This window comes from Coregonus lavaretus (genome assembly GCF_964263955.1).
Source record: "Coregonus lavaretus genome assembly, chromosome: 16".
In the NCBI taxonomy this organism is placed as follows: Eukaryota; Metazoa; Chordata; class Actinopteri; order Salmoniformes; family Salmonidae; genus Coregonus; species Coregonus lavaretus.
This window is the reverse complement of record NC_140003.1, coordinates 41055063-41070251: the sequence shown is the minus strand read 5'-3', so window position 1 is coordinate 41070251 and position 15189 is coordinate 41055063. Positions and strand designations below refer to the sequence as shown.

The window sequence follows — 15189 nt, the reverse complement described above, 5'->3', positions numbered from 1 at the left end:
TATCACACATGGTCCACAAGCATAGTCATACACACTCTGTTCTTACAGACAGACAGACAGACAGACAGAGACAGACACTATCCACTAGCTTTTTCTCCTCATTCTTCCCTGTCTGTGTTAAAGCAGCCTGGCACCTCAGTCCTCTGACCCTAAGCTTGACCCCTGACCCCTGACCCCTGTCCTCTCTCTCCAGGGCATCACGCTGAAGATGAATGATCTGAACCACTGTATCGTAGCCAGGATAATGCACGGAGGAATGATCCACAGACAAGGTAGCCAGCCATCTCTTTCTATTACACTAGCAGATATTGTCATTATTACTGGTCAACTGACTATTATACATTATTACTGGTCAACTGACTATTATACATTATTACTGGTCAACAGACTATTATACATTACTACTGGTCAACAGACATATTATCAGACTGTACAGAACGTATCCGTTGTCACCTCAGTATGTGCATGTAACAGGGGATATCTGGATATTGGCCCCAGTCTACCTCTCAAACACACAAACACAAACACACACATACAAATACACTACAGGGCCAATGTGTCCCCACCCCCACACACACACACACACACACCTTACACACACAGGCAGGAAACAAGCCACATCTGGGTCAAACACTCGCTGAGAACAAGGCCATAAACCACTCCAGACGGGAGTTAGGGGGAGTTTTCATTATCTGCTGTGTAGGGAAGATAGGAATGTGTCATCAAATACGACACCTTGGACACTGTCCACATATGACAGAGGGTTGGTTTGAAGTGAAGTGTCCCTGGAGCTGTTCCAGGTCATTTTCATGACAGCGTCTGTAGATTGTTCCAGGTCATCTTTATGACAGCGTCTGTAGATTATTCCAGGACATCTTTATGACAGCGTCTGTAGATTGTTCCAGGTCATCTTTATGACAGCGTCTGTAGATTGTTCCAGGTCATCTTTATGACAGTGTCTGTAGATTGTTCCAGGTCATCTTTATGACAGTGTCTGTAGATTGTTCCAGGTCATCTTTATGACAGTGTCTGTAGATTGTTCCAGGTCATCTTTATGACAGTGTCTGTAGATTGTTCCAGGTCATCTTTATGACAGTGTCTGTAGATTGTTCCAGGTCATCTTTATGACAGTGTCTGTAGATTGTTCCAGGTCATCTTTATGACAGTGTCTGTAGATTGTTCCAGGTCATCTTTATGACAGTGTCTGTAGATTGTTCCAGGTCATCTTTATGACAGTGTCTGTAGATTGTTCCAGGTCATCTTTATGACAGTGTCTGTAGATTATTCCAGGTCATCTTTATGACAGCGTCTGTAGATTGCTCCATCATATCAATGTGGCTCCTGAGAAGTCAAACACTTTTCCAGGCTTTGTGAGATCTGGAAGTTAAAGAAGTTAAATCCGCTTTGTGTTTTGTTTCCTTGCCACGACACTAACGAGTATCGCGATACTGGTATCGTCCCGGTCCTAATTGTGACTGTGTTGTAATGACTGTCTGTCCTGTGCTTTGTACTGTAGGAACGCTGCATGTAGGAGATGAGATCAGAGAGATCAACAGCATCAGTGTAGCCAACCAGACAGTAGAGCAACTACAGAGGATGCTGGTGAGTGGACATTGTGTGCGTGTGTGTGTGTGTGTGTGCGTGCGTGTATGTGTACTTGTGTATTTAAATGCTGAGAATGTGTTTGTGTCTCCACAGAAAGAGATGCGAGGCAGCATCACCTTTAAGATAGTGCCAAGCTACCGGACACAAGGATCCTCCTGTGAGGTAATGCCCTTTCCCTCTCCCCCCTCCCTTCTCTCCTTGCGCCCCATCCTGTTGACATTGGGGATGTTTAAACTCCTGACCCTTTGACTAACCAACCGCTTGCCTGGTGGCTGAGTGTGTGTGTGTGTGTGTGTGTGTGTTTGTGTGTGTGTGTGTGAATGTTTCTCTCGGGTAGGGTTCTGTGTGTTCTGCTGTGTTCTGCTCGGGGCTGGGTCAGACACGCTGCACACCAATTTCACAACCAAGATACCAGAACGCCCCGCACCCTACCCTGACCTCTGACCTCTGACCTCTGTAACCTGTAACTCTGTGATCTGGCACCGACCACACACACACACACACACACACACACACACAGATCCCCACTCTTCTGGCCAGTCAGTCACATAGAGACCAGAATGTAGTTGTTCTATCTGATGATTAGTCTCGCAGATAACGTTCTAGCCTGACCTTGATGAGCCAGTCTTTGTGAGCCTACTGCCCCTCTGTGGTGAGATATAGATGTGCAGGGAAGACAGTAATTTTTACTTGTTTATCATGGAGTGTGAAATGTGTTTTTCTTTGTATTGGTGAACAAGTAGATAGTAAATAGAGTATTTGTAAACCCATCTCTCTGGTAGGGGTGTTGTAGTAGTTGTCAGCCCACCTCTCCTGAAATAGCAACGGTTTTTATGTTATGATGGCTTTGTCCCGTGTGTGTGTGTGTGTGTGTGTGTGTGTGTGTGTGTGTGTGCGTGTGTGTGTACGTGCGTGCGTGCGCCTATAAAGTAGGCATAGGAATGAAGTGTGTGTGTGCTCGTGCGTGCGTGTGTGTGCGTGCGTGGTGAGTGTGTGTCTGACCTGTGCGTTTTGTTACAGAGAGAGTCCCCCTCCAACTGCAGGCAATCCCCTGCCAATGGCACTGGCCACTCCAGTGTTAACAGTTTTATCTTGGTAAGGACCCCCACCCCAACCCCTGAACACCAAACCAAACACCAAAACTGCCCCCTTCTCCCCCAAGTCGACCAACACAGACCTTTGACTCTCTCTCCCAGTTGTTGTCTGTTATCATTATATATTTGTCCAGTTTGATGAAACCCCATCTCCCACATTAAGTTTTGAGATTGTTACACAGAATGCCACTCCTCACCCTCATGGCAGGCTGTTCAGAACAACCTTCAACCTTTAAATCTAGCCAAATTTCCGATATCTCCGTTTACAAATTGGTGTGCTGTAAAACGCTGCCACGTGCTGTAAAGCGCTGCCATGTGCTGTAAAAATGCTGTGCCTTTCTGCTGACAGACCTTTAGTACAAGGAAGAACTGGGAATCCTCACACAGTCACACACAAAGCTCAGGTCCTATGCAGCTCTGTTCCTATACAGCTCTGTTCCTATACAGCTCTGTTCCTATACAGCTCTGTTCCTATACAGCTCTGTTCCTATACAGCTCTGTTCCTATACAGCTCTGTTCCTATGCAGGTCTGTTCCTATACAGCTCTGTTCCTATACAGCTCTGTTCCTATACAGCTCTGTTCCTATACAGCTCTGTTCCTATACAGCTCTGTTCCTATACAGCTCTGTTCCTATGCAGGTCTGTTCCTATACAGCTCTGTTCCTATACAGCTCTGTTCCTATACAACTACCTCCAATATTATCCACTGATAGACTACATTCACTAAGGGTCCAGACAACAAGCCTACCTTTACGTACCTACCTACCTACCTACCTACCTTTACGTACCTACCTACCTACCTACCTACCTACCTTTACGTACGTACCTACCTACCTACCTACCTTTACGTACCTACCTACCTACCTACCTTTACGTACCTACCTACCTACCTTTACGTACCTACCAACCTACCTACCTACCTTTACGTACGTACCTACCTACCTACGTACCTTTACGTACGTACCTACCTACCTACCTACCTACCTACCTACCTACCTACCTACCTACCTACCTACCTACCTACCTACCTACCTACCTACTGTACCTACTGTACCTACCTACCTACCTACCTACCTACCTACTGTACCTACCTACCTACCTACCTACCTACTGTACCTACTGTACCTACCTACCTACCTACCTACTGTACCTACTGTACCTACCTACCTACCTACCTACCTACCTACCTACCTACCTACCTACCTACCTACCTACCTACCTACTGTACCTACCTACCTACCTACCTACTGTACCTACCTACCTACCTACCTACCTACCTACCTACCTACCTACCTACCTACCTACCTACCTACTGTACCTACCTACCTACCTACCTACCTACTGTACCTACCTACCTACCTACCTACTGTACCTACCTACCTACCTACCTATCTACCTACCTACCTACCTACTGTACCTACCTACTGTACCTACCTACCTACCTACCTACTGTACCTACCTACCTACCTACCTACCTACCTACCTACCTACCTACCTACCTACTGTACCTACCTACCTACCTACCTACCTACCTACCTACCTACCTACCTACCTACTGTACCTACCTACCTACCTACCTACTGTACCTACCTACCTACCTACCTACCTACCTACCTACCTACCTACCTACCTACCTACCTACTGTACCTACCTACCTACCTACCTACCTACTGTACCTACTGTACCTACCTACCTACCTACCTACCTACCTACCTACCTACCTACCTACCTACCTACCTACCTACTGTACCTACTGTACCTACCTACCTACCTACCTACTGTACCTACCTACCTACCTACCTACCTACCTACCTACCTACCTACCTACCTACCTACCTACTGTACCTACCTACCTACCTACCTACCTACTGTACCTACCTACCTACCTACCTACTGTACCTACCTACTGTACCTACCTACCTACCTACCTACCTACCTACCTACTGTACCTACCTAACTACCTCTACCTACCTACCTACCTACCTACCTACCTACCTACCTACCTACCTACCTACCTACCTACCTACCTACCTACTGTACCTACCTAACTACCTCTACCTACCTACCTACCTAGCTACCTAGCTACCTACCTACCTACCTAACTACCTCTACCTACCTACCTACCTACCTACCTACCTACTGTACCTACCTAACTACCTCTACCTACCTACCTACCTACCTACCTACCTACCTACCTACCTACCTACCTACCTACCTACCTACCTACTGTACCTACCTAACTACCTCTACCTACCTACCTACCTACCTACCTACCTACCTACCTACCTACCTAGTTACCTATACCTACCTACCTACCTACCTACCTACTAGCTGTACAGTTTGGTGCTGAAGCTGCTTTACCCGCTCTCTGCTGCACACACAGAGAAAGAGAGAGAGAGATTTGTCCTGCAGAAGCTCTGCTCTAACACACTAAAGCTCAACTCTGTCTGTATGGCTAACTGATAATCACTGTACCCTCTCTCTCTTTAAAGATTGGTGACAGGAGGGAACTTGTGTTTGATTGTCTTGTATTATGATGGTGTTGTTGTGGCAGTTCCCCTGCCTCTCTCTGGTGTAAACTCTCTGTCTCTGTCACTGCTGGCGTTTTCTCTACAGGATCTGCCGTCTACCATCCAACCCAAGGGTCGACAGGTGAATACCAGCGCTCTCTACCCTGTAAAACACACAACCTCAACTGTAACCCACAACCCCTCACAACTCCTCCATTCATTTCCCCTCATTCAATTTCTACACATATGTGTGTGTGTGTGTGCGTGCTTACGCATATGTGCACAGACACAGTGTGTTTGCGAGTATACATGCTTACCCCCCCCCCCCCCCCCCCCCCCCCCACCTCACCGCCCTCCATTGACTAACTGCCAAGGTCAACCCATATGAGTAGACTCCATTCACTTACAATGTTGTTAATATACTGTGGCTACAGACTGATCTCCAAGCTGTTCCTCCATTTAGAGCAGGACAGTGTCTGCTAGACCTGATAGTGGATCATGTGTAGAGCTACAGTCAGACATGACCTCTCCCAAAGAGACACGACTGGATATTGACCTCAATCCAAGACACATTAGGCTCCAAATCTGCCCCAGCTGCTCACATATGTCTGCGCTAGAAAGACCACAGACTGAATTCAATCCAATGCTATTTGTGGAGTTAGCATTCAGATTGTTAAATATTCCAGCTGGCCCCATAACCCTGAGTTGAACTCCCCTGTGGTAGAGAAAATGGTCTGTTTGGAAAGACTGATACAGGGAACTAGACTTCAGAGTAGACTTTAAATATAATATTAAAATATGGCTCTTTTCCCCTAAGTCAGTCTCGTATTCTATTCATATTCCCCTGGATATTATTTTACCTTCCAATTGAATGATCATAATATAGTCGCATGGAGGAGTGAGTTGTCCATCAGTCTGTCTGTCTATCAGTCTGTCTATCCATCAGTCTGTCTGTCCATAGTCCATTGTCCATGCTAAAAGATGCCTGAGCTCCAGACCTCCAGTGCTGTCCCCCACCCCGGCTCCTCTCTCTTCCCAGCTCCTCCATCGCCCTCCTCCTCACCCCCCTCATCATTGTCTTTGGGGAACCCAAACCAATAGAAACACCATCACTGACTGTCTGTGTAGACTCAAACACCCACCCTAAACCCATACACCAGCGCAAACCAAATGAGTAACTTGACTTTAGCTTTAATCTAATAAACCTAAGCAAACCTTTAACCAAGGGATAGTGACATTGCGTACATCCAGTGTGTAGATGCCACCAGTAGAGGTCGCCCACAGTAGCACTTTCTCACTGAGACATGGCTGCAGTTACATCACTGAACTGCACAGTCGCACATTAAATGGCATTACACGTCAGTCTCTAATCAGAGGATGAATAGAATGTTCAATTTGTGAATTGAAAAATCCTCATCAACAGAAACGGGCAATTCACGAAATTAAGTGAATTTCAATTTATCCTCTGAATAAACTGAAATAAAGTGGAATTTATGTCCAACACTGAAAGTGACATCATCCATGTTAATCCTTCACCATCACTATAGTAGCGTTAATGCTTAACGTTCTCCATCTCCCCCGCGCTCCACTCACCATACTGTGTGTGTAGACACTACGTAGTCGTTTTACTGCATGATGTGTGTGTGGTGCTTTCACATCCTAGATGGTCGTACCCAGACCTCCAATCAAGGATAAAATGTCCGTCAAGGTAAGATATAGTGTTGCCTCCACAGTGTTACATCATAGAGATAAAACGGCCGACATCCTAGGAAATGTTTTATCTCTATGGCTAAACCATAGTTATATATATATATATATATATATATATATATATATATATATATATATATATATATATATATATATATATATATATATATATATATATATATTTAACCAAAATAACATCCCATACAGTAGAATCTAACTTAGTCTAAGACGACTAAAACCACAATGAAAAACCACATCCTTTGGATTATTGTAACTAGTCAAGTCAAACTTTATTCAGAGTGCATTATCACAAGGTCTCAATACACTTCTCAGATATATTTAATGAAAATCAACATAAAGTCCTCTTCTGTGTACTACCTCTGAAGAGAGATGCTAATTTATACCACAACTTTTGTATTCCCCTATGAGGTACTACCAGGCAGCCACATACACACAGCCCATAGGGAAAGGTCTCCAACCTGGCAACACATTGGTCTGTACAGCCACACGCCACTCCCCCCTCTCCAGGTCTCCAACCTGGCAACTGGACTGAGAGGCTCATTTATAGCACACAGCTATTTCTTTGAGTGTCCCCCGTGAGGTAGAATTACCCATAGGGAAAGGTCTCCGATCTGGCAACCCATTGGTCTGTACAGCCACACGCCACTCCTCCCTCTCCGGGTCTCCAACCTGGCAACTGGGCATCACAGGAAATATTGCACATCCCATCTCCTTAACACAACCGCTCTCTTTCTCTCTCTGTCTCTCTCTCTCTCGCTCTCTCTCCGTCCTCCCTTTCTTTCCCTCTCCCTCCCTCGCTCTCTCTCCCTCCCTCTTTCTCTCTCCCTCCCCCTCTCCCTCCCCCTCTCCCTAATCAGTGACTCATTCCCCCCACTCCATCTTGACCTCTAGCTGACTCCTGTCTGTGTGTCTCAGATCTATGTGAGGGCCCAGTTTGAGTATGACCCCTCCAGAGATGACCTCATACCCTGCAAGGAGGCTGGGATTCCCTTCCGGGTCGGTGACATCATCCAGATCATCAGTAAAGACGACCACAACTGGTGGCAGGGAAAACTGGAGAACACTAAGAACTCCACCGCAGGGCTCATACCCTCACCAGAACTCCAGGAGTGGTGAGGAGACACCTATACACACACACACACATGCATACACACATACACACACATACATACACACACACTGAACACCAGAACACCAGGAGTGGTGAGGAGACACCTATACACACACACACACACACACACATACATACACACACACACACACTGAACACCAGGAGTGGTGAGGAGACACCTATACACACACACACACACACACACACACTGAACACCAGAACACCAGGAGTGGTGAGGAGACACACACACAGCGATAGAACCCAGATCTCCATCAATATCTAGAGAGAGTCATTCAGACTTAGAAACCACCTGGCCAACTAGAGACGAGTAACTTAACACACACAGAATCCAGATTTAGAGAAAACCAGAACGCACACTCAAAGAACCCCTCAAAATGTCTAGAATGTTTGAGCAGGTGATTTAGTTTAGCTCTCATTGTGTGTATTTCCGGTCATGTTTGCAGGCGTGTGGCGTGTATCGCCATGGAGAAGACCAAGCAGGAGCAGCAGGCCAGCTGTACCTGGTTTGGCAAGAAGAAGAAACAGTACAAAGACAAGTACCTGGCCAAGCACAACGCAGGTACACACACACACACATTCCCATGTGCACACACCGTACAGTACAGTACACAGTCGTGCAGTCAGAATGTTCCTCAGCTGTTACTGCATGGAATGTGAGGGCCTCACGTGTGAGAAGGTGGCATGGGGGATGATGGAGAGGGAGGTGTGGTCAAGGAACAAGGGAGAGGTGGTCAGGGAATGTGGGGGCAGGGAGGACAGCGAGAGCAGGGAATTCAGGTAGCAGACCCTTGAAACCTCCACTGGCTCCAGTGACACAGTCATGCCAGAAATAGCAGGGAGACCTGGTGCTGGGGCGCAAGGGCAAGCTCAGATATGGAGCAGGTTGGCATTTAAAGAGATGACTCACGTACTGGAAGTGTGTGTGTGTGTGTGTGTGTGTGTGTGTGTGTGTGTGTGTGTGTGTGTGTGTGTGTGTGTGTGTGTGTGTGTGTGTGTGTGTGTGTGTGTGTGTGTGTGTGTGTGTGTGTGTGTGTGTGTGTGTGTGTGTGTGTGTGTGTGTGGGTGGGTGGGTGGGTGGGTGGGTGGGTGGGTAGGTATGGGAATAGACAGACTGTAAGGTGGGGTTAGTATGGATGGTAAAGGGTTAGTATGGATGGTAAAGGGTTAGTATGGATGGTAAAGGGTTAGTATGGATGGTAAAGGGTTAGTATGGATGGTAAAGGGTTAGTATGGATGGTAAAGGGTTAGTATGGATGGTAAAGGGTTAGTATGGATGGTAAAGGGTTAGTGTGGATGGGTTAGTGTGGATGGTAAAGGGTTAGTGTGGATGGTAAAGGGTTAGTATGGATGGTTAAGGGTTATTATGGATGGGTTAGTGTGGATGGTAAAGGGTTAGTATGGATGGTTAAGGGTTAGTATGGATGGTAAAGGGTTAGTATGGATGGTAAAGGGTTAGTATGGATGGTAAAGGGTTAGTATGGATGGTAAAGGGTTAGTATGGATGGTAAAGGGTTAGTGTGGATGGTAAAGGGTTAGTGTGGATGGTACAGGGTTAGTGTGGATGGGTTAGTGTGGATGGTAAAGGGTTAGTATGGATGGTTAAGGGTTAGTATGGATGGTAAAGGGTTAGTGTGGATGGGTTAGTGTGGATGGTAAAGGGTTAGTATGGATGGTTAAGGGTTAGTATGGATGGTTAAGGGTTAGTATGGATGGTACAGGGTTAGTATGGATGGTGAAGGCTTAGTGTGGATGGTAAAGGCTTAGTGTGGATGGTAAAGGGTTAGTATGGATGGTAAAGGGTTAGTGTGGATGGTAAAGGGTTAGTGTGGATGGTAAAGGGTTAGTATGGATGGTAAAGGGTTATTATGGATGGTAAAGGGTTAGTGTGGATGGTAAAGGGTTAGTATGGATGGTAAAGGGTTAGTATGGATGGTAAAGGGTTAGTGTGGATGGTAAAGGGTTAGTATGGATGGTAAAGGGTTAGTATGGATGGTTAAGGGTGTATGGATGGTAAAGGGTTAGTATGGATGGTAAAGGGTTAGTATGGATGGTAAAGGGTTAGTGTGGATGGTAAAGGGTTAGTATGGATGGTAAAGGGTTAGTATGGATGGTAAAGGGTTAGTGTGGATGGTAAAGGCTTAGTGTGGATGGTAAAGGGTTAGTGTGGATGGTAAAGGGTTAGTATGGATGGTAAAGGGTTAGTGTGGATGGTAAAGGGTTAGTGTGGATGGTAAAGGGTTAGTATGGATGGTAAAGGGTTAGTGTGGATGGTAAAGGGTTAGTGTGGATGGTAAAGGGTTAGTATGGATGGTAAAGGGTTAGTGTGGATGGGTTAGTGTGGATGGTAAAGGGTTAGTATGGATGGTTAAGGGTTAGTATGGATGGTTAAGGGTTAGTATGGATGGTACAGGGTTAGTATGGATGGTGAAGGCTTAGTGTGGATGGTAAAGGCTTAGTGTGGTTGGTAAAGGGTTAGTATGGATGGGTTAGTATGGATGGTAAAGGGTTAGTGTGGATGGTAAAGGGTTAGTATGGATGGTAAAGGGTTAGTGTGGATGGTAAAGGGTTAGTATGGATGGTAAAGGGTTAGTATGGATGGTAAAGGGTTAGTGTGGATGGTAAAGGGTTAGTATGGATGGGTTAGTATGGATGGTAAAGGGTTAGTGTGGATGGTAAAGGGTTAGTATGGATGGGAAAGGGTTAGTGTGGATGGTAAAGGGTTAGTATGGATGGTAAAGGGTTAGTATGGATGGTAAAGGGTTAGTATGGATGGTAAAGGGTTAGTATGGATGGTAAAGGTTTAGTATGGATGGTAAAGGGTTAGTATGGATGGTAAAGGGTTAGTGTGGATGGTAAAGGGTTAGTATGGATGGTAAAGGGTTAGTGTGGATGGTAAAGGGTTAGTGTGGATGGGTTAGTGTGGATGGTAAAGGGTTAGTATGGATGGTAAAGGGTTATTATGGATGGTAAAGGGTTAGTATGGATGGGTTAGTATGGATGGTAAAGGGTTAGTATGGATGGTAAAGGGTTAGTATGGATGGTAAAGGGTTAGTATGGATGGTAAAGGGTTAGTGTGGATGGTAAAGGGTTAGTGTGGATGGTACAGGGTTAGTGTGGATGGGTTAGTGTGGATGGTAAAGGGTTAGTATGGATGGTTAAGGGTTAGTATGGATGGTTAAGGGTTAGTATGGATGGTAAAGGGTTAGTGTGGATGGGTTAGTGTGGATGGTAAAGGGTTAGTATGGATGGTTAAGGGTTAGTATGGATGGTTAAGGGTTAGTATGGATGGTACAGGGTTAGTATGGATGGTGAAGGCTTAGTGTGGATGGTAAAGGCTTAGTGTGGATGGTAAAGGGTTAGTATGGATGGTAAAGGGTTAGTGTGGATGGTAAAGGGTTAGTGTGGATGGTAAAGGGTTAGTATGGATGGTAAAGGGTTATTATGGATGGTAAAGGGTTAGTGTGGATGGTAAAGGGTTAGTATGGATGGTAAAGGGTTAGTATGGATGGTAAAGGGTTAGTGTGGATGGTAAAGGGTTAGTATGGATGGTAAAGGGTTAGTATGGATGGTTAAGGGTTAGTATGGATGGTAAAGGGTTAGTATGGATGGTAAAGGGTTAGTATGGATGGTAAAGGGTTAGTGTGGATGGTAAAGGGTTAGTGTGGATGGTAAAGGGTTAGTATGGATGGTAAAGGGTTAGTGTGGATGGTAAAGGCTTAGTGTGGATGGTAAAGGGTTAGTGTGGATGGTAAAGGGTTAGTATGGATGGTAAAGGGTTAGTGTGGATGGTAAAGGGTTAGTGTGGATGGTAAAGGGTTAGTATGGATGGTAAAGGGTTAGTGTGGATGGTAAAGGGTTAGTGTGGATGGTAAAGGGTTAGTATGGATGGTAAAGGGTTAGTGTGGATGGGTTAGTGTGGATGGTAAAGGGTTAGTATGGATGGTTAAGGGTTAGTATGGATGGTTAAGGGTTAGTATGGATGGTACAGGGTTAGTATGGATGGTGAAGGCTTAGTGTGGATGGTAAAGGCTTAGTGTGGTTGGTAAAGGGTTAGTATGGAGGGGTTAGTATGGATGGTAAAGGGTTAGTGTGGATGGTAAAGGGTTAGTATGGATGGTAAAGGGTTAGTGTGGATGGTAAAGGGTTAGTATGGATGGTAAAGGGTTAGTATGGATGGTAAAGGGTTAGTATGGATGGTAAAGGGTTAGTGTGGATGGTAAAGGGTTAGTATGGATGGGTTAGTATGGATGGTAAAGGGTTAGTGTGGATGGTAAAGGGTTAGTATGGATGGGAAAGGGTTAGTGTGGATGGTAAAGGGTTAGTATGGATGGTAAAGGGTTAGTATGGATGGTAAAGGGTTAGTATGGATGGTAAAGGGTTAGTATGGATGGTAAAGGTTTAGTATGGATGGTAAAGGGTTAGTATGGATGGTAAAGGGTTAGTGTGGATGGTAAAGGGTTAGTATGGATGGTAAAGGGTTAGTGTGGATGGTAAAGGGTTAGTGTGGATGGGTTAGTGTGGATGGTAAAGGGTTAGTATGGATGGTAAAGGGTTATTATGGATGGTAAAGGGTTAGTATGGATGGGTTAGTATGGATGGTAAAGGGTTAGTGTGGATGGTAAAGGGTTAGTATGGATGGGTTAGTATGGATGGTAAAGGGTTAGTGTGGATGGTAAAGGGTTAGTATGGATGGTAAAGGGTTAGTGTGGATGGTAAAGGGTTAGTATGGATGGTAAAGGGTTAGTGTGGATGGTAAAGGGTTAGTGTGGATGGGTTAGTGTGGATGGTAAAGGGTTAGTATGGATGGTAAAGGGTTATTATGGATGGTAAAGGGTTAGTATGGATGGGTTAGTATGGATGGTAAAGGGTTAGTGTGGATGGTAAAGGGTTAGTATGGATGGGTTAGTATGGATGGTAAAGGGTTAGTGTGGATGGTAAAGGGTTAGTATGGATGGTTAAGGGTTAGTATGGATGGTAAAGGGTTAGTATGGATGGTAAAGGGTTAGTGTGGATGGTAAAGGGTTAGTATGGATGGTAAAGGGTTAGTATGGATGGGTTAGTATGGATGGTAAAGGGTTAGTATGGATGGTAAAGGGTTAGTATGGATGGTAAAGGGTTAGTATGGATGGTAAAGGGTTAGTATGGATGGTAAAGGGTTAGTGTGGATGGTAAAGGGTTAGTGTGGATGGTAAAGGGTTAGTATGGATGGTAAAGGGTTAGTATGGATGGTAAAGGGTTAGTATGGATGGTAAAGGGTTAGTGTGGATGGTAAAGGGTTAGTATGGATGGTAAAGGGTTAGTATGGATGGTAAAGGGTTAGTATGGATGGTAAAGGGTTAGTATGGATGGTAAAGGGTTAGTGTGGATGGTAAAGGGTTAGTATGGATGGTAAAGGGTTAATCACTTACAATGGCAGGCATACAGAATATACCAGTCATTTAAGCATGTACCTGTAGTATACCATGCTGTAATCCATTTGTTCTTGCATCGGTACAAGTGCATGATACCAGAGATGCATTCCCGCTGTAGGTGTAAAGAACCAGCTGTCAGTGTTCATATTGCTTCTCCCAGTAACAGCAAAGCATGTTATTAGGTTGCTATACATTTCTAGCTTGCTCTCTTAAGCATTCATATCTCATTCATATCTGAGTCACTCCTACTGTGTTCCCTGCATGACACATAGCCTGATGTTAAATGTAGTCTCATTGTCATCAGGTACAGCATGTGAGAGAATGGAAGGTGATGTGGTGGATAGCTGGCAGCATGTGAGAGAATGGAAGGTGATGTGGTGGATAGCTGGTAGCATGTGAGAGAATGGAAGGTGATGTGGTGGATAGCTGGTAGCATGTGAGAGAATGGAAGGTGATGTGGTGGATAGCTGGTAGCATGTGAGAGAATGGAAGGTGATGTGGTGGATAGCTGGCAGCATGTGAGAGAATGGAAGGTGATGTGGTGGATAGCTGGTAGCATGTGAGAGAATGGAAGGTGATGTGGTGGATAGCTGGCAGCATGTGAGAGAATGGAAGGTGATGTGGTGGATAGCTGGTAGCATGTGAGATAATGGAAGGTGATGTGGTGGATAGCTGGCAGCATGTGAGAGAATGGAAGGTGATGTGGTGGATAGCTGGCAGCATGTGAGAGAATGGAAGGTGATGTGGTGGATAGCTGGTAGCATGTGAGAGAATGGAAGGTGATGTGGTGGATAGCTGGCAGCATGTGAGAGAATGGAAGGTGATGTGGTGGATAGCTGGTAGCATGTGAGAGAATGGAAGGTGATGTGGTGGATAGCTGGTAGCATGTGAGAGAATGGAAGGTGATGTGGTGGATAGCTGGCAGCATGTGAGAGAATGGAAGGTGATGTGGTGGATAGCTGGCAGCATGTGAGAGAATGGAAGGTGATGTGGTGGATAGCTGGTAGCATGTTCACAGTATGAGGCCTATGACTCCAGGTCCCGTTTGAACTCTATAAAGATGCTTCATTCCTACTTTACCTCCTCAAGAGGCCAGAATGTGACGCTCTGGGTAGAAGTTGCCCTTTAGACACATACAGTATCTAAGGTCAGGTCAGTATACCCTGCCCAAATCCTAACCTTAAAATACAAAAACTGGCCTTAGATCAATGTCTGGGAGCAACTTCATCCTACTCCGTTGGGTGAGTAATATAAAGCAGCGCATCGGAGCTTTGCTGCTTCAGAGTTGTATTGTTGTATTGCTGTATCTATGGTAACTGCTATATTGTTGTGTAACTGAACCATGTTATGACCCTGTCCATCTCTCACGCTGTCCCCCTCCAAACGGCCTCTCTGCATGTAAGTAACAACCAGTGACAGTAGCTGGCTAGCTAACGCCTCTTTTGGCTTGGTTTGACTCTCTCTCTCTGTCTCTCTCTGTCTCTCTCTGTCTCTCTCTGTCTCTCTCTCTCTGTGTCTCTCTCTCTCTCTCTCTCTCTCTTCTCTCTCACACTATCTCTCTCTCTCTCTCCTCTTCTCTCTCTCTCTGTGTGTCTCTCTCTGTCTCTCTCTCTTCTCTCTCTCTCTTCTCTCTCACACTCTCTCTCTCTTCTCTCTCTCTCTCTCTCTCTCTCTCTCTCTCTCTCTGTCTCTCTCTCTCTCTCTCT

The 15189-nt window shown here is 45.4% G+C and overlaps 1 protein-coding gene across 1 annotated transcript in view; it reads left to right on the top strand.

Moving 5' to 3' along the window:
• The window catches only part of LOC311143846 (peripheral plasma membrane protein CASK-like), a 211880-nt gene that overhangs the window by 188264 nt on the left and 8427 nt on the right, over positions 1-15189 (top strand). The window contains exons 14-20 of the mRNA XM_084179723.1: positions 194-272; positions 1517-1602; positions 1699-1767; positions 2626-2700; positions 5316-5351; positions 7856-8052; positions 8516-8631. Of these exons, the coding sequence (XP_084035849.1) occupies positions 194-272; positions 1517-1602; positions 1699-1767; positions 2626-2700; positions 5316-5351; positions 7856-8052; positions 8516-8631 (658 nt within the window). The remainder of the gene's footprint in view (positions 1-193; positions 273-1516; positions 1603-1698; positions 1768-2625; positions 2701-5315; positions 5352-7855; positions 8053-8515; positions 8632-15189) is intronic.